At 39.1% G+C, this 24,839-nt stretch overlaps 4 protein-coding genes across 4 annotated transcripts; 2 read left to right on the forward strand and 2 right to left on the reverse strand.

Annotated features, from left to right (window-relative positions):
* The first annotated feature begins 101 nt into the window (after nucleotides 1-101).
* LOC139934665 (glutathione S-transferase omega-2-like) lies at nucleotides 102-7,987 on the forward strand. The gene is made up of 6 exons (XM_071928998.1): nucleotides 102-240; nucleotides 1,584-1,689; nucleotides 2,147-2,369; nucleotides 3,143-3,275; nucleotides 3,609-3,703; nucleotides 6,414-7,987. Exons 1-6 carry the CDS (start codon nucleotides 204-206, stop codon nucleotides 6,537-6,539), a joined length of 720 nt encoding a protein of 239 aa, XP_071785099.1. The 5' UTR covers nucleotides 102-203; the 3' UTR covers nucleotides 6,540-7,987.
* On the reverse strand, nucleotides 7,332-15,248 carry LOC139934664 (microtubule-associated tyrosine carboxypeptidase 1-like). Its single transcript, XM_071928997.1, has 5 exons — nucleotides 14,934-15,248; nucleotides 12,819-13,454; nucleotides 11,879-12,155; nucleotides 10,984-11,289; nucleotides 7,332-10,241 (listed from the first exon to the last, which is right to left on the reverse strand). The coding sequence occupies exons 1-5, from the start codon at nucleotides 15,075-15,077 to the stop codon at nucleotides 9,859-9,861; spliced, it is 1,746 nt and encodes a 581-aa protein (XP_071785098.1). The 5' UTR covers nucleotides 15,078-15,248; the 3' UTR covers nucleotides 7,332-9,858.
* A 406-nt stretch (nucleotides 15,249-15,654) lies between these two features.
* On the reverse strand, nucleotides 15,655-21,482 carry LOC139934354 (adenine phosphoribosyltransferase-like). Its single transcript, XM_071928547.1, has 5 exons — nucleotides 21,234-21,482; nucleotides 20,203-20,306; nucleotides 19,573-19,706; nucleotides 18,667-18,745; nucleotides 15,655-17,915 (listed from the first exon to the last, which is right to left on the reverse strand). Exons 1-5 carry the CDS (start codon nucleotides 21,479-21,481, stop codon nucleotides 17,779-17,781), a joined length of 702 nt encoding a protein of 233 aa, XP_071784648.1. The 5' UTR covers nucleotide 21,482; the 3' UTR covers nucleotides 15,655-17,778.
* Nucleotides 21,480-24,241, forward strand: LOC139934353 (uncharacterized). The gene is made up of 2 exons (XM_071928546.1): nucleotides 21,480-21,827; nucleotides 22,742-24,241. Exons 1-2 carry the CDS (start codon nucleotides 21,480-21,482, stop codon nucleotides 23,246-23,248), a joined length of 855 nt encoding a protein of 284 aa, XP_071784647.1. The 3' UTR covers nucleotides 23,249-24,241.
* Nucleotides 24,242-24,839: the final 598 nt, after the last annotated feature.

The following is a 24,839-nucleotide window of genomic DNA, read 5'->3' on the forward strand; positions in this document are numbered from 1 at the left end:
CCCCTCCCTCCCCCAAACACGCCCATTACTTAGCAGTGGCCTCGATATCTGCATGCTGCACGTACGCGCTTTTTGTTTACAAACCTCCGCCGGTTCCGTAGTCTAGTCATATACAGAGGGGTGCATAGAGTCCGGAAGAAACGTCGCCGGTGACCGAGTTTTTTTTTGTTCACCACATTTTCACCGGGAGAACGAATGACAAGATGCCGCAACCTCAGCAAACAAAGCACCTTGTAACTGGTACGTATGTTTAATATGTAAAGATGAAACTTAAGTGAAATTTCGTTGTTATAATTGTTTATTTCCTGTGTATTTACAATCACGGTACAGCAGAATGTAATGTCAATGTCATAGTGTAGACTATCCTGACTGTAGGCGCACACACCATGCACACACACGGTGCACTGGAAGTACGTGTAGAGCACCGGTAATTCAACCACACTAAAGGCAGTTCATTGAATTTGGGAAAATTCAAGTTATGTTGTGATAAAACTAAACCTAAACATGGTATTTCAGTGGGGTTTTGGATTGGTTTTCCTTAGGCAGACAATTAGTGGCATGGTTGTAAATTGCCAGTACTATTACTAGTGCCACGGAATTGTATTATAAATAAGACCCGAAGAATGTGTATGGGTTAGGTACGGATACTGTATGGAAGCAATGACATGACACTTTTTTTCTCGATAATATGACTGTATTTTTAAACTGCCAAGTTTTAAAGCCGTTATACACTTTCGGTAAACAGTATTGTCGGATAACTTTCCGTATGGCGCCACCACTTTTTCACTCATTTTTACAAAAAGGGATATATATCTATCAGGTAAATTAGATACTATATTATTTTATTTCGAATGAAAAAGTGGTGGCGCCATACGGAAACTTTTCCGTATTGTCCAAGTCCCACACTTCGTGTATCACAACTTATATATAAAATAACAATCCTGTGGAAATTTAGGCTCAATCGGACATCGGAGTTGGGAGAAAATAACGGGAAAACCCACTCCGGTTTTCGCGCGTTTCGCCGTGTCATGACATGTGTTTATAACAAATCCGTAATTCTCGCTAACGAGAATTTATATTGTTTTATCGTTTTCTCAAAAAGTAAAGCATTTCATGGACTAATATTTCAAGAGAAGTCTTTCACCATTACCTTCTGTAAACCCTGTAAATTATGTGTAAATCTGTGAACTTTTATTTTTTTTCTGAACCGAAAGGGTCCAGAGTGAATGCCTCATCAAAAGTTATTTATGTAAAGTGGGCTACGTTACCGTTGCCAAGTTAAACGCACTACACTTTTTAAACTTTGAAGTCTATTTATTGCAATAATTGTAAACCCCATCTGACCAATGGGAACGGATTTTCAAGAGGATTGGGGTTTAGGCCACACAGGTGGGGATAATTGGGGTTATGATTATCGCAACTTTTTTGTACTCTAACTTATTATAATGGGTGACAAAGTGACAGTCAGATACAGCAAAGACTAATCAATTTGCCATATAATATTAGAATCTACTTTACAATAAACTTAGGCCTACATTGTGGCAAGTCTATCTGTACATAATATTTTGTTTGCATCTGTCCAGGGGACCCTTTGCCGCCTCTTGAGCAAGGAAAGGTTCGTCTCTATAGCAACGGATTCTGTCCCTTTGCACACAGAGCAAGACTTACTCTTGCAGCTAAGGAAATAACGTGAGTTGATCAGACATTTAAATAAATGAAGGTTCATAGATTGGGTTTGGTCAATGTAATGCTGATATTTGGGCAAAATTATCTAGATACAATACCAGTTACATGTGAAAGTTTCAGCTGAGTGCAGTGTCTACTAGACGGGTAAACAGCAAAAAAAAATCATTATTTTCACAAAGAATGTCAAATCTCAACCATATTGTACACACATGTGTAGGCCTAGTTTAGCAAGGTGACCCAATCATGCCAATAGCATCTCTGGCCTCAGTATCCCACCTAATCTGAGGAATTATTCATGCATGAATCGTTCTAACAGTTTTCAAAGTGAACAGTTTCTCAAGATGCATTATGCTATCCAGCTGCAGTAGACCTACTTCTTACCCGATAGTGTCTATTACCATTAATCATTACCTATTGGTAACATCTGCATTTTGTTCTCTCTTAATATGTAAATGGTCAGGTACCACATCATTAACATTAACCTGAAGCAGAAACCAGAATGGTACTTCACCAAGAACCCTCTAGGCTCCACGCCATGCTTAGAGAGCGATGAGAAGATCGTAACCGACTCTGCCATCATATGTGACTACCTCGATGATGCATTTAGTAGCAATCCACTCTGGCCAGAAGACCCTTACCAGAAAGCCCGAGATAAGATGGTCCTGGATTACCACTCCAGCAAGGTATGTATGAGAAGAAATGTTGTTGGAAAGTTCATTTCACTCATTTCCTGAGACTGTTGTACTGGGCCCAATTTCATAGAGCTGCTTAAGCAAAAAAATCCTTGCTTAGTAAAATCAGATAACCGGCCAAGACTCCACTCAATTAATATGTTAAATAAACAACCGCTAAATACCAGTCCTAAGCAATGTATAATGGCATGAAATTTTGGCCAGTTACCTGTGTAAAATAAGCAAGCTATTTTCGTGCTTAAGCAAATTTTTTGCTTAAGCAGCTCTATGTAATTGGCTTCTGGTCATTGGGGTACCATGATGGATGCATCTGCTGTCGGGGATCGCAACAGTTCTCGGTCCTTAGACGTGCCTACAAGGACAGCTATGTTTTCGGCCTGTCGTGTTGCGGATGTTGTCAGATCAGAATTTCCTTTGTCTGCTCTCTGTTGCTTGCCCTCAACTGTTTCTTGGAGGATAGTTTTTGGACAGGGCGGCGTGAAGGGTCACATGATCGTACCAGGCAAGCTTGCGAGGTTTCACTGTTGAAAGGTGTGGTTCTTGAATGACTGAAGTTTTAGTAAAGTGTCTTGCTCTAGTGTCATAGCTAAGATCCCAACCCCACCCTTTTGACTCACCCATCACCACTCAATTCAAATTGCACAGTTTACTACTTACATGTACTAGTCTGGTGGGCTTCTTTACAAAAAGCTTAATCGCATGCAAGTAGACAAACACATTTTTAGTGGAAGTTTTTTCATAGATTTTGTGTGACTTTCATTTAGGTAAGTCCAGCTTTCTTCAAGTGCTCCTACTATCCTGTCAAAGGAGAGGAAGAGAAGTGGTTCCAGGAATATCTGACTCATCTCGCTGTGATTGAGGAGAAACTCAAAGAGAGGAATACACCGTTTTTCGGAGGTAAGTCTTTTGTTTGATTCGGTGGATAATCATAATTCTGTTTAGGGATCTCAAACTTTTTCCCCCACAACTCTACTGTTAATACCCACAACCCTATCCCATCATTCTACACTACATCCACCATAGCTTGGACAGAAAAAAACCGATGAAAGACAAAATAACTTTTGTGCAGTATTTCTATCTTGTGTTCTATTTTGGTTTATCTTATTTCATTGTCATTTCTCCTGTTGTTGTATTTTTGGCACGTTCTTGCTGTATTTCTATCTGACTAAATTCAATCAATCAATCAATCAATCAATCAACTTCATTTGTTTCCATCGTTTTATTTTGAAGGATCCAAGCCCGGGATGTTGGACTACTTGATCTGGCCTTGGTTTGAACGTCAGGTCGTGTTCGGCGATAAATTCCCCTTCGATAAGTTTCCAACTGTAAGTATTGTTTCTACATTTATTATTTATTATTAAGAATTACTTGAAAGGATTTTGCTGAAGTCATTGCTTTAACCTTGGTACTGGATATCTTTGCATTGCTATTTAACATTGACGTATGATCCTTTTTAAAACTTCTGCTGTGGCTCCATTAATTTATTTGAAAATGAAAGTATAAACCTTCAAACAGGTGGACAGAGCCCAAGCCAGAAGCTAAGCAAGAGGCTAAGCCAGAGTCAAAGTCTTTGCCAAACCTTTGATTGGTGTTTAGACCTGATGCACATGATGTCATTTCAGTAGGGCGCCCTCACCCAGAGGTCAAAAGGAGGCTGTTCATTAGCGTACGAATCTGTTTATTTTTATTGTTTCATCACTGTTGTACCTCTAAAATGGTGGCTGGATGACGTCAATGCATAAGGTCTATAGGGACTGTGAAGCATTGACTGTAATTCTCATGAGAACTTAATTACCGATGAAAATGTTGAATGTGTTTGTACTTATAATAAGCATTGTGTTTTGTTTACAGTCATTCAGAAAATGTATTGCAGTGACTGAAATTTGTTTACCATATATTCTGTTTTGCAATTTTTTAAGTGTTTACTTGTGAATTGAAATGTTTAACATTTGTTTTGTGATTTTTTATTTGTGATGATTATCAGAGTTCTAAATGAGTACATTATACAGTTGTTGCACGCTGTGACGGGATCCATGGAGTTTTGTACACTCGAGGGGGAAAATGGTACCCGAGGCGAGGCCGAGGGTGCCATTTTCCCTTGAGGGTGTACAAAACCCATGGACCCCGTCACAGCGGGCAACAATTGTTTTGGTTATACCTTTGTATAATTGTTATTCCTCTTCTCGAAGTTCTGTTGTCTGTGTCATCTTCAAACATTATTACGACGGACTATTCATTGTTAAATAAGCAGACGAACAAGAAACAATTCCATCGAACTCGTGGTTGTTTCGTACACAGTGCTGGAAATCGACCAACCCTGGGAACGATCAAGGTGATGTACACCGGTGTACATCACTTTTCATGTTACCCGGCCCGTCGAGCCATGTAACATGCGTTTTTGTTTTGTAACATGCGGTTTTGTTGCGCGTCACATGCGGTTTTGTTGCGCGTCACATGATTGGTTCTCGACCAATCAAACTTCACAGTTTTTTACCGAGGTATAACAAGATTTGATGGTTACTTCAACCAGTGCAGTGTATCATAGATACATATACATGTTGTTGAATGGTCTCAACAAGAATTTAATAAGTTGAATTCATTGCAGTTGTCATTATTATTTTTATCATTTCAATTGCCCACTCTCAAGTAACAAGAATCTTGAGAACTCAATATTCTTGCTAACATTTGGCCTCAACCCTACCATGTCGCTCCTTTCGCCTTTCCACATTGTCTGAACTTAGGTCAGATTGTAATGTCTGACCCAGTGAAAGCACTTTTTGTTTAGACCTATACAGGCTGTCCCAGTCCTTTTGAACTGTTTACCTTTGTAATTTGATAAAGAAGGATTTGGGACTGTAATTTGTAAGGGTTACCATATTTCAAGAAACATTTTGATGAAGTTAAAAAGTTCCCATCCCATTATTGTAAGCATATCATTCGAAACCATTGAATAGTATGAATCTGTGGAGTTGACTGTGTACTGTGTAGATGTATTCATTCCATAATATCGTTTTGTAGGCTGGCATAGTTTGTATATAAATTAAAACCATGTGAATGATATTGAAGGGTAAGGAAGTAGAAGGGTTGACTGTGTACTGTATAGGTGGTATAGATCAATTAATTATACGGTATCATTTGGCAGGTATATCTATCAATCAGTTTATCAAATAAAACCATGTAAATGATATTGAAGGGTAAGGAAGTAGAAGGGTTGACTGTGTACTGTATAGGTGGTATAGATCAATTAATTATACGGTATCATTTGGCAGGTATATCTATCAATCAGTTTATCAAATAAAACCATGTAAATGATATTGAAGGGTAAGGAAGTAGAAGGGTTGACTATGTACTGTATAGGTGGTATAGATCAATTAACATCAACGGTATCATTTGGCAGGCATATCTATCGATCAGTTTATCAAATAAAACCATGTAAATGATATTGAAGGGTAAGGAAGTAGAAGGGTTGACTGTGTACTGTATAGGTGGTATAGATCAATTAACATCAACGGTATCATTTGGCAGGCATATCTATCGATCAGTTTATCAAATAAAACCATGTAAATGATATTGAAGGGTAAGGAAGTAGAAGGGTTGACTGTGTACTGTATAGGTGGTATAGATCAATTAACATCAACGGTATCATTTGGCAGGCATATCTATCGATCAGTTTATCAAATAAAACCATGTAAATGATATTGAAGGGTAAGGAAGTAGAAGGGTTGACTGTGTACTGTATAGGTGGTATAGATCAATTAACTATACGGTATCATTTGGCAGGCATATCTATCAATCAGTTTATCAAATAAAACCATGTAAATGATATTGAAGGTTAAGAAAGTAGGAGGGTTGACTGTGTACTGTATAGATAAATTAACATTAGGAGACTGGCATAGTTTATCAATCAATCAGAAGCCATGTGAAAATTACTGAATGGTTAGACAGTGACAATGTGAGGGAAAACCATTTGTGTGGATATATTAATATCATTTGTAAAGCACGTCCCAACTTATTTGTCATTGTTGTCCATTGTAGTTGACAGCTTACCGTGATGCTATGAAGCAAGACACAGCAGTCCAGCAGGCAGCACTACCAGACTCAGTGATCCTCAAGTTTTTCAGCAACTACATCAACGGTATCTATGACTTTGATATCGAGTGAAAAAATATCAAAGACCAAAATGAGAATAATTAGTCGTGTGCCTTCAGTAGAAGAACACTACTCTCCGATGCCTTAAAGCCATTATACACTTTCGGTAAACAGTATTGTCCAAGTCCAACACTTCGTGTATCACAACTAATAATATAAAATAACAAACCTGTGAAAATTTAGGCTCAATCGGTCATCAGAGTTGGGAGAAAATAACGGGAAAACCTACTCTTGTTTCTGCACGTTTCGCCGTGTCATGACATGTGTTTTAAAATAAATCCGTAATTCTCGCTATCGAGAATTGATATTGTTTTAATGTTTTCTCAAAAAGTAAAGCATTTCATGGAACAATATTTCAAGAGAAGTCTTTCACCATTGCCTTCTGTAAACCCTGTAAATTACTTGTAAATCTGTGAACATTTCTGTACCGAAAGTGTATAATGGCTTTAAAGGTACGGTGCAGGATAAATAGTTATACAAAATATTTGTTAGAATATGTAGAATTGTTTATCTCAAAGAGCTGTTTTTATTAACTCCATACCAGAATTAGAAATATATTATGTCTATCTTTACTATACCAGAACTAGTTTTTGTACTTCATAACTAAAGTAGAAAACGCAGGAAATCAGGGGGGCAATTCATAGCAAACATGGACATGACACCAAAAAAATCAAGTTTTTGTCACCACTTTCTTTCCACTTAGAAGTTATAGCTAACATATGAAACCAATTTATTTTTAGTTGTTGACAAGGAATGAACCCAATTTTGCCAAATAAGAACTCAGCTTGGGCTCCATGTAGGCAAGGAAAACTGTAATGCCACTGACCGTAATGTTGTCTCTGAAATAAAAACTTTGATTGGCTGTTATTTTCCCGCGTCTTTCTGGATCCTTCCCTTAATTCCTTTCCCCCTCTCTTTTCCTATAAATGGATATGTATTTGTTTGTACTTGTTTTATGCCTCTGAAGAAGGTCCGGATTGGATCGAAAGCTAAGGCCATCTACCCTATTCATTATAATAAATAATAAATAATATGAAATACTTGTAACGCGCACGTATCAACCCTGCTAGGTGTTCAAATGATAATTGTGTTGCAATTTTATATGATAGTTAATCTTCCAAGTTCTTTCAAATTGTAAAAATCTTGTGTTCAGCCTTTGTAATCCAAGTGTAAGACCTGGACCTTTGTCCCCTGCCCTTCCCCCACCCATCCATCATAATGGTTCTAAGAACTGCCTCACTCATGAGTTGTTTACAACATATAATCAAAGACAAAGTTTTATTTTTGTTACTTTTTTAAACCTGTATATTTAATATTTTGGAAATTGTTCAAAACATTTCACCTTTTAATTAAACTATTTCATTTCTTTAGTGACGTCTGCATTAAAAATACAGACAACTGTATTCCATTGACAACTGAAAGCATTAAAATCACAAAAAAATATGACTGTAATAATAACACACAAAAATACCAAAATACAGCAAATACGAACGATTACAAGTATTTGATTTTTATTCTCTCTTAGTTTTTCATACATAGAAATATAAAAAAATATAGTGTTTGTTCTTACGTTCTTACACTAAGAGCCCATTGCAATGACAACCTACTAAGTGCCCAGTGATCGAACCACACTTATCTAAAAAGAAAACTATTTGTTCAATCTTGCCCAAAAGATATTAATTCCAATATTCGGATATTTGACAACGTTATTAGGTATTTGTTTTGTTATAAATGTGAACCTTACTGTGACAATTTGAGCTCAATCGGTCATCAAAGTTGCGAGGTAATAATGAAAGAGAAAACACCCTTGTCACACGAAGTTGTGTGCTTTCAGATGCTTGATTTCGAGACCTCAAATTTTAAACTTGCGGTCTCAAAATCAAATTCGTGGAAAATTACTTCTTTCTCGAAAACTACGTCGCCGTTTCTCACAATTTTTATAACACCAACCTCTTCCCATTACTTGTGAGGTTCCCAAGTGAGGTTTTATGCTTATAATTATTTTGAGTTATTACCAATAGCGTCCAATGCCTTTAAACTGAATTTAACCTTGGAGCCCCTCTTTAAATCATGCATGTACTTTAACCATGTTAACTGTGTTGGCATAATGACAATTAACAACCTTCAGTTGGCAAATAGAGTCTTTTTTCAGACTGCTTAACAAAAAAATTGTTGATACTATTAACAAAAACTTGTAGCCACAGTAGTAACCTTTGTGATTTCAAGTCTACTTGGCATACCTGGCTAAGGGATTACCGTTGCCCATCATATTTGTATCGGTTGTACTTCTCTATTTAGGTGTTGATGCATGAAATGGAAAGAATTTCCTGAGCTTATATATTTTAACACTGTTAACATTGCTAATGAAATAAAATATTATGAACATCTTAGTATTGCTTACGACATTTCATTTCTTGAAAGATTGCAACATATCTCTTTTAGGGTTGGCCCTAGACTTGTGGACAAGTCGTTAAATGTCTGTCGCGGTGATAGCATTCCAACTCTCCCCAAGAATCCTGTGATTCCAGACTCCCGCAAGACTACTGCTTTCCATGACTACGGTCCCATTTAGTTAATGGGGAGTAGAAGACGGCAACCAGCAGTTCGCGCAAGAGCAGTGATCTCGCGAGAGCACCGTCACAACTCGACTATCTCACTGCGGAAGACCATTAATGACTTGTCCACAATTCTAGGTTTGCCCCGGCAATTTTCAAAATTTTGGGGCATTCACTGGACCTAAATTTTATGAAGTTTGGCCAAATTGAAGCAAGGTCTTTGGAATGGTTTCTACTTGGTGTAGGTCTTGGTGTTTAAAGCCTTACTGTGAAATCTAGAACATTCTATGGTCTTCTCTTGATTTTTGTTGGTGAAATTATACATGAAATAGTTCCATATATATTTTGTTGGCCGTACCGACACACCAATTGCGTGTATCAGTCGGACGTGCAAGCTTGTACGGGGAGAACCATGCAAGCATGCAACTTTTCCTAGGATCAGCTGATTTCCTCTTTTTGTAATCTCATTTTTACCATACAAATTTTTTGAATACTATACAAAATCATTGACATTTTGAAATTTCCTCTCTTTTAGTGAAGTTACAGTTGCATGCCTGACCATGGCATAAAGCATTTCAAATTGCTCAAATGAAGCTAAACCAATCCCCTATCCCTCCCACTTGTAATAAACAACTTGCTGGATCCCGTTTTGTCACCCGATTTAGTCTAAGTACAGCATGGGTCGTCAACTAAATCCATGTGGATCCACTTTGATTATACCCACTGGCAATTCATCGGCTAATATACTAATGAATTATTCACTGGCAACTCATCGGCTAATGTACTTCTGAATTATCATCCGCATCAGAACTTAGCCCTGCCTCCTCCAAAACATCACAACTCTCTTCGCGTTCCACTGGCAATGTAACAGCCACTGCCTTACATGGTGACTCCTCTGGATAAAGAACAGCCAATTCTTCATCGTTTAGCCCATTCTTCAGCACGATGTAGTCTAGTCTTTTACGATATTCCTTGAGGTCTTCCATAAAGGTTGGGATTTTCAGGTTGGGAGAGTCGAGGTCCGCATGACCCTTTAAGTTCTCCACATCTTCCAGAGCGACTTTCCCGAGTTTGTACAGGGTGTGGAAGTCGATGACGTGGCGATAGCGTAGAACCTTTAAGGCACCTTCCAAGTACACTTGGTCTTTCTTAAAACATCCTGAAATTATGAAAATGGTCATGTCATCCGAAGAGATTTTTGTGTAAGTACAGTGACAAGTTAACTGGAACATAACTGAATTTGTACTGTATTTAATTTTGGGTTGAACAAAGACAACCCTACTAGAGAGGACCTTGTAACCTTTGGATTTATGTGCCAGCATTTTACCAACTGAGCTTTCTAGCCTTAAATGTGGGTGATCTGCCTACATACATCATGTCAATATCTTTGTTTGGGTTGCCAGTCAGAGGCCAATACGTACTGTCTTTAAAACACACAGAACTGTGTATTGAAACTTCACCAGCTACATGTAGGTTCACTCATCGTTCATGTGGAGTTTAATTTGTTCTTCTTGCTGGTTTGAACCACGTGTCTTGCATTAGAAAAGACTTCCAAGGATTGTGATGGTCGTAATCTGACACGTGGTGCAAAAGAGCTTTTCCTGTTCAATGGACAAGTTTATAAGAAACATTGACTCCAAGGAAAAACTGCTTTGATAGTTTTCTCAACCCAACAATATTGTCTTAATGTAACTCCTCTGTAGTGTACAATTACAGAAGTTTAGGTGGCTGGCTGCAAATCCTCAAGAATTCTACATTTGCTGTAAGATCTCAGACATAATAGTTTGTAGTCCCAGGCCTGGAATGTTGTCTTTGAGAGGGCAAGGCCATTTTTATTTTGCAAAGGGCACCTCCATTGAAAAATTGAAGAGGCAACAAGGAAGAGTGAGACTAGCACTGACCTGGTTTAGACGTGTCGACCTGACCACGCTTTGCTCTCAAGCAGTACTCCCATCTTATATCGGGATCCTCGACGTACTCTCCCAAATCGGCAAACAAGCCGACAAAAGACATCTTGGAGGCAGTGTAGGTGGAGTAGTACAACATCGCTGAGCGGAACAAGACAGGCTCCTTGCGGAGTAAGACGCTGTGAAGACTTGCGATGCCTTCTTCTGTTGCTTTGACTGGACCAATTCGATGACTTCTTCGAACCTTGGCTGAACTCCACGGGTGTTCGCAGTTGTTTGCGCTTCGGATATAATGGGTGCCTTGATAAAACACAGAAGAAGGGAATTATGGAAAGTTATAAATAGACGTATTCATGGCAGAATATCTCTGAATAGGAGTGAGTGGCCCCAAAGCTAGTTTATTCAATTGGCTACCAAATTCTACAAAAGAAATAATGTGATCAGTAACAGGAAAGTTAAAGCCAATGGCTAGATGTCATGGTGCACTTGTGACAAACTGCACGTTCACCAACAAACTACACCACTCTTGCGCAAACACACAATTAACGCAAACACTTTTGTGTTCAAAATTTAAAATACAACTCTAAAGATTAATGGTTGAAGTCACCCAAATGATGCGAGGTTGAACAAGGTAAAAAAACTACTAGTGCAGGACTCGAACCTGCAACCTCTGGATTAAAGTACCAAAGCTCTACCAACTGGCATGTCTAGCCCTAATGTTGGTAGTCTCCCTATTTTGTCAGCGTCTTTGTTTGGGGTGCCAGTCATTCAACCTTTGTCACTGCAGTATACACCAAAGTTTATGATGCAACCTGGCAAATGGCAGCACAGGTTATACTTCAAATATTTACAAACAAAAATAAATGACAAGATGATATGTATCCCATACCTATTTCATGCCTCAACAAACCGTCTGACCACTGTGACTTCAAGATATTCGGTCTGACATTAAGCGTTGGCCGGCCGTTCATTCTCGTCATCAACGCCCTGGCCACCAGCGTTACACTGAGGTTGAGTGCCACTTTGTTGACGAGACCCTCCTGGGCTAGGTACTGGTGGAACATTGACGTGAACTGGGAGGTCGTGATGGGTCTCCCACCTGTTGAGGTTTCAAACTTCTTATAGGTCTTAAATCTTTCAAGGGTGACTTGGAAGATTTTTATAGCCTGTGGAGAATAAGCAGAAATAAAAACAGCATTTAACCTATGGTCACTCGCTTTTAAATACTTGAGTTTCAATTTGAGCATGAAACGTTTCTCAGATTGTGTTTTCTGATTACGAACTATTCTTCCTGCACGGACATTTATAACTGCTTCAGATTTTGGGCGCTACCTCAAGCACTTCCACAAAAAAATGAAATTTGTACAGGTTAGTTTTATTGTATCTCTACATAATTTCTATAGTGACTGAAACAATCAAATGGTTCAAATTAAATGTGCCTTTAAAATTTCAAAGGTTTTTCATTTCATTGTTCTTGTTGGGTCACATGAAGTGACAGTTACCAATGTTGTCCGCGTGCTTTAAAAGTACAGCAGAAACAGAGTGTGGGTTTGATTTTGATACCCGGTCAAATGCTGGGTAGGTGCATTCTGTTCTACTAGCCAGGCTCTAGTGGATGACCCATGCCTACATCGTTTTGGACTGTGAAGGGGGTAACCCTGTTTCAGGAGTAGGTGGCAACGTGCACTGTTTGCAGTTGATTTGGGTCGATAGTCCAAATCAATTAAGTGTAGCCCTCACCTTGAAGTGGCTTCTGTGGCATTGAGATACTAGGCGATCTCTCAAAAATAAAAAAATGTAAAAAATACATAGTTAAATTTTTGACCCACCGATTGAATCAGCTTGTCGGAGGCCTTCCCATGTCTTTGGAGACATTTAGCAGACGGTGGAGTCTTGTACGTAAACTGTGGATTGTAGGAATAGTTGCTGCTGAAAAACTTAGCCTTCTCCTCCTCAACATTGTCAGGTGTTATGGCAGCCAAGAGAGGGACACTCTTTGGTTTCTTTGGGGGCTTACCAGAGACATTCCCCTGCTGTGCCGACCCCGGCTTCAAGTCTACATTATTGGCAAGCTCTTTTTTCGTTCGATTCGGCTGGCTCTTTGTAGTTTTACCACTACTGGTACCACCTAAGTTTTTACGACAAGGCTTGATGGCTGATTTACTGCTGTTACTTTTTGGGGTGTTTTTGGTAAGAGTTGGTAATTTCACGCTCCTCGCAGGAGTGGATGAAGTCCTCGATGACATGGAAAGTGTCTCGTCAGTGGAGTTGGACCTCTGTAGTCTGGTGACCCCTTGATTTGTTGTCCTGCTTCCTGCTGAATGTTGGGGCCTGTAGATTCCAGATGCAATTCTTGAGTTTAAATTCAGACCACTTTCAAGTTGTATGGTGCCCGACAATATTCTGTCACATTTTTTGTGGGAAGCTGGTTGAAAACATACCACACTGACTTGCTCGAGGCTCATCTGTGATGAAGAAACAAAACAAAAAGAGGGTCTCCCATGAATAAAAACACTGTGCTTACCGCTTAAAATTACAGTACATTAGTATGGTATGTACATTAGTCCACATACTTGTCTTTTAAAATGTAACTCTCCTCCTGGAGGAGGCCAAAGAGGAGGGTAACGTTATTGCAACTAAAGTCTAAAGTATAGTCCAAAATACAATATAGGTTGCGATAACAATAGCTGCGATAACGTAACTCTCCTCACAATGGCCACGTGGCCGTATCCTCCTCTGGACAGTCGTAAGGGTCGAGGGGAGGGTTTCGTTGTGGCAAGTAATTACAATCGTGGTCAGTAGTAAGTAGGCCTATTCTGTATAGATGTTTGTTCATGGATTATCTCCGGTTACGTGTGTGACATATATGGAAGCCTTTTTGAAGTAAACTTCTGGGAATATTTAATCTGCTTTTGAGGTTTTGTTGTTGTATTAATATACAACCAAATACTATACACTACAGAGATTGTACTGTAGTATACTAGTAGTAAACAATACACCCAGTGACTTGGGCGCTAGATTCTTTTTTTTCTCCTCGAAATTTTGACATCGAAAAAAGGAATCCTAAGCGCCCCAGTCACTGGGTCTAAGTACAACATTAGTAAAAACAATTCTGATAATTTCATTTTACATGAAAAAACGTGTGTTTCCGAGGTAAGCAACTGACATCAAACAATTAAAAAACTCAGCGATTTATTTTTATTGGCTGAGCTTTATTTATTAAAAGTTTAATTAATCTTTCTTTGAATTGAAAAACTTCTAAGACATATCTGAGTGATAGTGACTGATAGGCTATATTATAACACCCCTGGCAAGTATTCTGCCTGCTCATTGGTTTAGAGCGCGTCACATGACATGTCTTAGTTTTGCTAGACGACGGCCGTGTGATAGTGCGTCGGTTTGCCATGCGCTAGTCCAAAGACTAGCACACGGCGCCGTGCGCTAGTCCGACAGACTAGCACACGGCGTGCAGTACCCAGACGTCCGTTGTGTGTACGAGGATGATAAATTAATAGTCTGTAACCATTTCGGATTGCACGACACTACATGCAACACAGTAAGTAAAAGTGTTTGCAATCTGTATTCGCGTCGTCCGTGGATTGTAGCATTCAGGTCTGTAACTTAATAATAGTACAGTATTTAGAAATGTTTGGGGTGTTATAAAACAAATAGACTGCTGTTACTCGTGCAATGGTTAAAAACTATGACTCCCTCGGTGATCCCCGGAGCGTTCTATTTTCGCTATAGAACGCTCCGGGGATCACCTCGGGAGTCATAGTTTTAACCATAGCACTCGAAGCAGTCAATATTTGTATATTATTAGTAGGCCTATATTATATAGGGATAGTATAGACAGTGAGTGAGAATAGACTTCGAGCTTTGTTCTTTGGCTACTCGTCCGTTATAATTGTTTGATCTTGTTTGTTTTAAGTTATATCACCCACCGGCACTGGCATCACGATATCCAACTCTTCCCCGGCATACGCACCGGGTTCTCCCCGGCCGTGCAAGCCGTTGTCAGGTGCGAGCGTCCGTTGTCGGGCTCGAGTCGACCCATGGTGCGAAAGTGCCTTCCGACGGCGACGCATTATCTGAAAACCCTGCGATATTTGTTGGACTAATCAGAGTCCAGATGGTGGGCTGTCAACCTTTGAACTAAAGAGGCTAATTTTTTTTTTAACTATACTAAAAATATTGCAAAAATTTCAGTTTTAAGCCCGGACTTTTGCTGCTTCTGCGGGCCGGGCGTGTTTACACGACTAGACTCTGTGCTAGGTTTGTTGATTTGCAAAAATATTTCAAAAGAGGGCGCTCTTCAAGTCCACCACTATTTTTTCACCGTTCTTCCTCCATGGGCCTAATAATTTCAGCGGCTAAGCAGAATGCTTACCAGAATAAGGTTACCATCCTAAATACCATATAACAAGTTCTATCTGTTGCTTTTATACTGCTTATTTTTGCTAATAAATTTGTAAGCTGTGATTTTTAACTATCCCACATCCGCGCTTTTATTTAGCATGGGGGAAAACATGTTCTTTGAATTGACCTAACTCTTTGGGGCGGGGGGGGGGGTGCGCGTTGTCGCTTAACTTGAAACTTCATACTTGACTTGAATAAGAAAGTGTGGGCGACTCTAGAAATAACATTGGAAACATAAATTTCACCTTCATTATAATATCAATATATTGATCTTTTATTCAAAAATAAAATTAGATTTCTTTGGTTGTTCTAGATAATTTTATGAAGTACATAATAATCATTGCGCGATTAACAGGAAGATTTTGAATTTAACTACTGAGTGCACTCAAACTCGCTCCATGTGTCACCAAAAGTCTCCTTTTCGGACACAGCCTAACTAACTACAAGAAACTGTGGAGACTTGAATAAGAATAGTCTTTCTTCCCAGGTAGTTTGCCCCAAAAATCCTTGTGCCAGAAGAGCATTTTCAGAAGAAATCAAATATAATTTTAATTACAAAAAATAATCATCATTTTAGAATTCAACAGGATGAAGAACACTATTCAGTTTAAAATCATACAAGAAAAAATAAACTGGAAAAAAACCCCAAATCTGCAAGATTGGGTTGAATTGTACAAAAGTAATGATTCAGGGTTCTAAACAAAGTAAATTTGACATCAGCAGGATTAGAAATAAGTGCACATACAAATGTTATACATTTCACTAGCCTTGCTCAAGGCAGTCGAATTATTCACTCCGAAAAAAGACCGCCGCTGTATAAAAACCCACCCGTATTCACTGTGCGTAAAACCCACCCGTATTCACTGTGCGTAACATCGCATGACACGATGCCCCCGTACACTATTCGCATGCGGAGGCCGTCAGGCCGACAGCCTTGTAGGATCTGTGTTGAAGCCACTGACCTCATTACTATAATAAGCAAAGAGATCCCACGGTCAGCTCATTACCATAATGCCCGCGAAAGATGAAACATGTCTACATCATCACACACCACCACCACGGACGCTCAGCGAGCATGATAGGCGTGTGTGATTGGACGTCAAAATGAATAATTCATTTGCCTCACATCCTGTGTTGTCTGATAGGTCTGACGAGCGATATACATATTCATGAGCTGCATACTAGCATATCCTAGAGCCCCCCCAATTTCGTCCACTATTGGAATTTTTTCAATACAACACATTAAAACGGGAAGATACAGACCCGACAAGGCTGTCGGCCTAACGGCCTCCGCATGCGGTTAGTGGTGTACGAGTGCGATGACTTGTGTGAAAAGTATTCGTGCGATGTGACAGTGTGTATACGGGTGGGTCATTCGGTGTGATCGCACACACCATGCACAGGGTATACGGCGGGTGGGTTTACAGCTGCGTCTTTTCGGAGCGAATAATGCGACTGCCTTGAGCAAGGCTAACATTTCACGAACTCTGTGAGTGTACTAGTTACATGTACATTTACATAGGCTGTTTTACGTACGCAATTTATATACGTGTACAGACAATCTAACGTTAAACAACATACATCGGAAACTTGTGAATACTTAATTATCTTAACGAGATCTCAGCTGGATAATTCTAGAACATTCTCTCATATATTCTTAACAACTGTTCCTGTAAACCTTAAGGATTAAAGTAATAAACATTCATTGGCATTACAGGTAATTATTGTCAAAGACTGTATCGTGAATACTGCTAAATGTTAAAGTGCCAAGCACAGTAAAATACGATAAACCCTTGAACACCATTATATTTGACAGCTCTATTTTAAGCAAAGATTAAGCATAATAAACTCTGGGGAAAAGGCACTTTTCGCCACACTACAAATTAGAAAACATAGACGAGTAAGTAGGTAGGTAAGTAACGGCTAAGCCAACTACCAGTATAAAAAAGCAAATCGATCAATTATGTTGGGAATTTAGTAAAAACGTTTTTAGTCGGTATTTAAACGAGCTAATCTGGTCTTTGCTTTTCTGCTTGTTCTTTCCATTATTTCAGTAAGCTCATGATTTGTCAATGGAAGTGCTTAAATGCGATCACTGTGGTCCAGTGGTAAGACTGCAGGACTTGGTTCGAATACCCAAAGCTAACCCCTGATTTCACAATGACTAAAACAAGAATGGTTGTCTACTGAATCACAATTTCTTGATTTGTGCAACTCATATTAACAGATGCTAAACCAATGTTTGTTTGAGCAAGAGGCTGTTGCCAGCTTGGCATTTATATCTCCTAGTAGGAATTTCAGACTTCCGTTGAAGGGAAGACCATTGAATGAAAATGGCCTAGCCCTTTTAGAGATGAAATTGTAAGCCTTCTAATACTCCAAGAAACTATGGAATGGGTGTTTCAGAGTTGCAGATCCCTTCAAGTCCAAGAGCTCGATAAGAACTAAACATTCCAAGACGGTTCCAGACATTTGGGTGACTAAGCTGGAGGCAGCTCTCATTGTTCCTGTGTGAGAATCCAGAAATATATCTTAAGAAAGCTGAGATGGCTAGTTCGGAAAGGCAAAGCCAAGTTATTGAGATGGTTTGTGTCACTTACTACTCCTATATGTCATTTGGTAACATTTTCCAGTGAGTTGATTGGCCGGTATTGAACCATTCACCTACACAGGCTGTGTACAATGATAGCACAACTGTAAACAGATTTGACTGTGAACATTTTGTGTTGGTCGTGTATGCATTCAGCAGTACTATCAACCATATCACTAATCTCAGTATAAATCACATTCATAAAAACCCGCAACAGTTTCGCTACTCCTATTAGAGGAGAGCCCCTCATGTGTGGGTGTTTACAGGGTTGATAAATGACCAGCTAGAGCTGTTTATGACCCACTGGCTTCCACGTGTCAGGCGCGCGCATTTGCCAATAATATCACGTGGAACGTGCAATTTAGAGCTAATAGTAACTGCGCGTAATCTATTTCTAAGCATTTGTGTAATCTATTTCTAAGCGCGCGCGTACACACAACCCATGCGCATCAAACAGATTCTTCACAAAGTTTTTGGAAAAAAATACTCCAAACCTCAAATTTTCAATTGTCAAAGTGTTTTTTAACAAAAGGGCATTTATGAATGGGAGCAACTCGACCGATCCAAGGCAACGTGTTCCTTTAATGTAAAATGCATTGAGACGTTATTGTGAAAGGCGCTTTATTATAAGAGTTATTTATTATTTTTAATATTATTAATCACTTTACCTCCTGTTGCGATTAAATCATCAACAATCACCACTCTCTGTCCTTTGCTGATGGAACCAACTTGAGCTTCCAAAACATCCTGATAAAACAAAAACAATTTTGGAAATATATATTGGTCCAGTATTTTCAGTGATGGCTGGCCAGCTGGCAGAATACTGTGCCAACAAATACAAAGTGTGCTTGTCTGGGCCAAACTTCATCAAGCATCAAGCCTGTACGCATAGAAACTTACTAAGCGCAGACAAATACTGCTTAACAGAAACTGGCTGATGTGGTTAATATGCTGCAGATCAGACCAGGAACACCAGAGGAAGCCCTTTCTCTCTGCGAACTAAAGTGCACTGGGTTCTTTCTTTTACGTGCAATACACAACACTCAGGACCTTAAATTTTTCGTCCCATCTGAGGGACTCAACAGTTATGGTTAAAGACACTGGACACTATTGGTAATTGTCAAAGACCAGTCTCTCACTTGGTGTATCTCAATATATGCATAAAATAACAAACCTGTGAAAATTTGAGCTCAATTGGTCATCGAAGTTGCGAAATAATAATGACAAAAAAACACCCTTGTCACACGAATTTGTGTGCTTTCAGTTGTTTGATTTCGAATTCTAAATCTGAGGTCTCGAAATCAATGGTGTGGAAAATTACTTCTTTCTCAAAAACTACATCACTTCAGAGGGAGCTGTTTCTCACAATGTTTTATACTATCAATCTCTCCCCATTACTCGTTACCAAGTAAGATTCTATACTAATAGTTATTTGAGTAACTACCAATAGTGTCCACTGCCTTTAAGTGTCAACCATGATTAGACCACACCCTGCTGACCAGAGCATGAGTCCGTTGCTCTCATCCGCACAGCCACGATACCCCACATTATGCATTTGCCCATTGTATACTTACGTCTCCATATTCCAGTGTGTATGCCGCTTGCACACACTTCCCTGGGAGCTTGCCCTTCTTTCTGATCGGGACAAATGAACATCCCAATTGGACTGCCATCATTGGTCCAAATAGAAAGCCTCTTGCATCTAATCCTGTAGGGGTTTGAATGAGGTAGTAGGGTGCTCAGTAAAAAAACACAGCATTTTTGAAACAATATGGTGTTCATAATTTACTAAAGGTGCACCCCAGACAACAGAGCATAATCCCATTAATATTTTGACAGCCCTCAAATATTCCATCTGGACAGATTTGAGAACCCCAAAACAACATGTAAAAAAAAAGAAAAAGTTTTTGTAAAATTGTGTTCACATTTTACTCCTTCCATTTTATTTGTTTACTTGATTCTACCGTGGTTTTGTTTATGGATGACCTTGGATTAAAATCCAAAAAGAAATTTGTGCTCGCCTCAACCCTGCTTCCTCCTTCTCTCAGCAATTCCCCCAAAAAATTAATGGATTTGTCATTGACTTGAAGCGTTCAAATGGAAACATTAATGTACGTGCTTTCACTAAACACAGCACTTGGAAAAATAAAATGTTCAAGCTTTCAAAAGTTAAAAATTTACAACATGGGCGGTGTGATTCTTACCAACAATAACATCAACAGAGCCAAATTTCTCTTTGACGTGTTCAACCATCATGGAAATAGTTTCCGTTATTACGGACACATCTTGAAACAGCGGAAAAATGTCCCTAAAAAGCAAGACAAACAAGATAAATTAAATTGATTTTTTTTTTTCAATATTAAACCACAAGGGGATTGTTTGGCTTTTGAATTGCACCCCCGAAAAGCGATAGTGACAAAATGGGGAGCCCAACACAAAATTCATTCCCAAAAACAATCGTTAATGATTAATTTATTTACAATCAAACTTTATTTGTTTTTATAAACTAAACATTTTCATTCTTCGATTTAAACTAGAAAATCAATGACATGTTTATGATCAATTATGATCAACGACAAGTGCAATGCCAATAGATTGTTAAAAGATTTTTATTCTAATTGGTTTTATTTAATTAATATTATTAGCATAATTTAATTACTTGTGCAGCTTCAAGATTGTTAAAGGATTTGTTATTCTAATTGGTTTTATTTTATTAAGATTAGCATAATTTAATTACTTGTGCAGCTTCAATCACTGTATACATAGCTAATCCTTTGTAATTATACGATCGGCAGGTAGGCATAGTTGGTAGGTACGGTATGACCGGGTAGACCATACGGGTAGACCATGGAGCTATGGTCCTTTTTGTAGCTCCATGGGTACACCAAGTGACTGGGGTGCTAGATTCCTTTTTTTCGAAATTTTGAAATTTTCGGTCATCTAGTTTTAGAAAGGAATCTAGCGCGGCTCAATTGCAGAATACCCCGCCACTCATAAGCACTACCTCGTAGCCGGCGGCTACAGTTACGCAGTCACGGAACAGTGACCGCACATTAATGTACCGAAGTGATCGTTCGGTACGTATGTGTACTGTTATGTAGCATGAACTATGGTGTGTACATGAAGGTATGGGGTTTCATCGTTCTTATTATGTTCTCGGATGGGCCGGGGTCGACTTGGTTGGTGCACATGTACATGAAGTGCAGGATCGATGTGTAAAAATGTTTGGCCCTACCTGAACAAAACACCCGGCTTGGGGAAGTCTGGCACGGCATTGATGGACTTCTTTATTCTTTCTAGTCTCTGTTCTGACATGATTAACGAATTGGAGGTGGAAATGTTGTAGTCTAGTCGAACGTTCTCCTCTGAGTAGCAACACCGCCCTCTGTTGATTACATTAATTGGGTACCTAGGCGACTCGAACTGCGGAAGTGTGGTTGTCATGATAGAAAGCATGCTGACATAACTAAACCTACACAACATGGGAACGGTAATAACAAAAATGCACTCAAAAAAGGCTGAGAAACACAGTTTTCCTTTAGAGTTACATGAGTATGGCACATTACTGGAAAGTTTGAACAACAGTGAAACATCGGATAGAGAATACTATCGAGGTAAAACATGTAATGAGCTTTTAAAAAGACCTGTTTATGGACGTATTTGTACGACTGACAGCGACGGCGAGACTGTGAAAATATTGTCGTCTGCTCCGGGCCGAAAGACCGCTTTTATATTCGGCCCAGAAACTGCGTGCGGTGCGCTGCTCGCTAAGAAACCGTACGAACTACTACTTCATTTGGGACTTTTACCAGAATACATCCACTTAAAGGTAATTATATGTTAACTAAAACATGTTCTATATTAATAACTTGTCAAAGCCTTTTCATTTTCAGCATCCTAGACTAGAGTACACAAGCCGAAGGTCACGGTGAGAACACAATGAAGAAATTTCAGTTTTACTTTATAAAAGTGGGAGTAAAACAAATGTACACGGTTAGGATTCAGGATGCACTTGTCATCAAATTCCAGATATTGTTCAGAAATTACACATTGTAATTGTATAGTTTTTATAATTCTTTACCTCGTTTTTACAAATATTAAAAACAAATTAAAATCTGAACAGTAGGCCTAACAATTTATTTTTATTTTTATATTTAACAGTTTGATTAAGTAAACCACTGAATTGCTTTTATTTATTCTAAGGTGATGATTGTTTACTATATGGAAACTTTCATTTTGAAATTGTTTTATTGTACTTTGTTTTGGTTTGTTTACATTGATAATATCTCTCTTATCTATCAGGGCCCAATTTCACAGCTCTGCTTACCGTCTGCGTTACGGAAGCAAGGAATTTCGTGCAATACGGCAAGCATATTTCACGGGTTAGCGGCGAACTTGGGCTTCTGCGCGTGCGTACTCCGCGTTACTAGGCATTCTTTGCTTACAAGGCCAGCGCAGAAATTCGGCGCTTGCAGGTAAGCGATTTCGGCGGTAAGCAGAGCCATGAAAATGGGTCCTGTGCTGTAGGTTAGTGACTGTGAGCTAACATGAGTATAATTCTTATATCATTTTTATTAATTACTTAAATTTGCTTTACTGTACTTAGCTAAGTTATCAAGTTCATAAATTCCAATGCAGTATTTAACTCCAAGAAGTCAAAAATCATCCATGATATTTGGGGGAAAAAATATCTCACATCTGAACCATATTGAATTATTTCTTGTATATTTTGTTTCATTTCAGGTTTGTATCAAGAAATCGAGATACTGGATCATCCTTCTGTCTGAAACACTAAACACGACGGAAAACCCAATTCTAGCTGCCACATGGGATGGCTTGAAACAATTCATCCAGATCTTCTACCCTGCTGCTCTCGAATCAGTTCTTACCCACTGGGACACCATTAAAGCAAACCCAGTGGAATTCTTTGAGCGTGAGGTCGACTTTAAGTTCATTTCAACACTGAGTGACACATCGGGTCCTCAGTATATGAGCTACGAGAAGTATCTCTCACTGCCGAAGCCCCAGACAGCTTGGCAGACGAGGCTCTTCCTGTACTGTGAACTACGGATGTTTGAATTATTCACTGGTGATGGACTGACGTGTAGACAGGATGGAACAAAAGGAGAACGGGAGTACGTCAGTACGAACTATGACCTCTCGCAGATTGACCGAAGTAACTGGGTAGCTGTACCTATCACGGTGGATGTCCCTCTCGATGTGAGGAAACAATATGGCTCTACTTTGTAGCTATTACGTCAGTGCCGGTGTCCCTGGGAACTCCTTCTGCTGGAGATTCTTTCCCCCATATGGTACATTAACATCGGCTGGAGGAGGAGGATTCAAAAGAGGGCGCTGTCAGAAGTAGTTTGTACATAGTTCGCCACATGGGTGGACAGAATCTCCTGCCAAACCGGCCTGGATTTAATCTTTGAGAGGGCAAGGCCATTTTACAGTTTGCAAAGACACTTTCATTGGAGTTCTTTTCGAATACTGAAAACAATTGGGCATTGTTCCTGATTAGCAATTTGAATGATTACATTCCAGCTGAGTTATCAGGGGTCGAAATTAAGTGTATTTCCATGGTAGTCAGCAGGGCTAGTGACCAATAATTTTTAGTAGCCCTGATTAGATTTTGGTAGCCCGAAAGACACATTATGTCTCGCGTCACGGCTCAAACTTTACAATACACCAATAACATAGTTCTTTATTGTTTGTGATGATGATTTTTGCATTATTTTTCCACTAGCCCGTCGGGCTATCAAACTGGAAAAATCAGTAGCCCGGCTGTAAATCTGGTAGTCCCGGGCTAGCGGGCTAGTGGCAATTTCGACCCCTGGTTATTCATTGCATTCACTCATAATGTACAGGTATGATACCTCAATCTTGGACAAGCCTTTTTGAGTGGCACCAAGGCAAATTCCAGGGGCATGGAGTGTGGTGTATTTGATGTGGAACTGAAGACAATAAAGTTACACACACTGTGCAAGAAGGAGCACTGTTGGTAATTGTCAAAGACCAGTCTTCTAACTTGGTGTATCTCGACATATGCATAAAATAACCAAGCTGTGAAAATTTCAGCCGAATTGGTCGTCGAAGTTGCGAGATAACTGTTAAAGAAAAAACTCCCTTGTCACAAAATTGCGTGCTGTCAGATGCTTGATTTCGAGACCTCAAGTTCTAAATCTGAGGTCTCAAAATCAAATTCGTGGAAAATTACTTCTTTCTCGAAAACTATGTCACTTCAGAGGGAGCCGTTTCTCACAATAATTTATACTATCAACCTCTCCCCATTACTTGTTACCAAGTAAGGTTTTATTAATAATGTTTGAGTAATAACCAACAGTGTCCACTGCCAAGGCAGTGGACACTATTGGTAATTACTCAAAATAATTATTGGCATAAAACCTTTCTTGGTGAAGAGTAATGGGGAGAGGTTGATGGTATAAAACATTGTGAGAAACGGCTCCCTCTGAAGCGCCATAGTTTTCGAGCAAGAAGTAATTTTACACGAATTTGATTTCGAGACCTCAGATTTAGAACTTGAGGTCTCGAAATCAACCATCTTAACGCACACAACTTGGTGTGACAAGGGTTATTTTTCTTTCACTCATATCTCGCAACTTGGATGACCGATTGAGCTCAAATTTTCACAGGTTTGTTATTTTATGTATATAATGAGATACAGCAAGTGAGAAGACTGGTCTTTGACAATAACCAATAGTGTCCACTGCCTGTAATCATATCAATGTTGGGTGTGTTTGTATTTGTTTGGTTGTTTGTTTGTTTGTTTATTTATTTATTTATTTATTTATTTATTTATTTCCTTTGTGGGGCTGTT

This window comes from Asterias amurensis, chromosome 3 (genome assembly GCF_032118995.1).
Source record: "Asterias amurensis chromosome 3, ASM3211899v1".
Classification (NCBI taxonomy): Eukaryota; Metazoa; Echinodermata; class Asteroidea; order Forcipulatida; family Asteriidae; genus Asterias; species Asterias amurensis.

Bases quoted from the DNA above. Each gene is read 5' to 3' on its own strand.
- LOC139934665 (XM_071928998.1), top strand. From the start codon at position 204: ATGCCGCAACCTCAGCAAACAAAGCACCTTGTAACTG. The intron at 241-1,583 runs GTACGTATGTTT...GCATCTGTCCAG, and splicing joins AACAAAGCACCTTGTAACTG to GGGACCCTTTGCCGCCTCTT. The intron at 3,276-3,608 runs GTAAGTCTTTTG...TTTATTTTGAAG, and splicing joins GAATACACCGTTTTTCGGAG to GATCCAAGCCCGGGATGTTG.
- LOC139934664 (XM_071928997.1), bottom strand. From the start codon at position 15,077: ATGCGTCGCCGTCGGAAGGCACTTTCGCACCATGGGTCGACTCGAGCC. The intron at 12,156-12,818 runs GTGGGTCAAAAA...TATTCTCCACAG, and splicing joins CCGACAAGCTGATTCAATCG to GCTATAAAAATCTTCCAAGT. The intron at 10,242-10,983 runs GTCAGTGCTAGT...TCATAATTTCAG, and splicing joins GGTCGACACGTCTAAACCAG to GATGTTTTAAGAAAGACCAA.
- LOC139934354 (XM_071928547.1), bottom strand. From the start codon at position 21,481: ATGTTGTGTAGGTTTAGTTATGTCAGCATGCTTTCTATCATGACAACC. The intron at 19,707-20,202 runs GTAAGAATCACA...AAACCCCTACAG, and splicing joins CTCTGTTGATGTTATTGTTG to GATTAGATGCAAGAGGCTTT. The intron at 17,916-18,666 runs GTAAAGTGATTA...ATTCTCACACAG, and splicing joins TGATTTAATCGCAACAGGAG to GAACAATGAGAGCTGCCTCC.
- LOC139934353 (XM_071928546.1), top strand. From the start codon at position 21,480: ATGGGAACGGTAATAACAAAAATGCACTCAAAAAAGGCTGAGAAACAC. The intron at 21,828-22,741 runs GTAATTATATGT...GTTTCATTTCAG, and splicing joins CAGAATACATCCACTTAAAG to GTTTGTATCAAGAAATCGAG.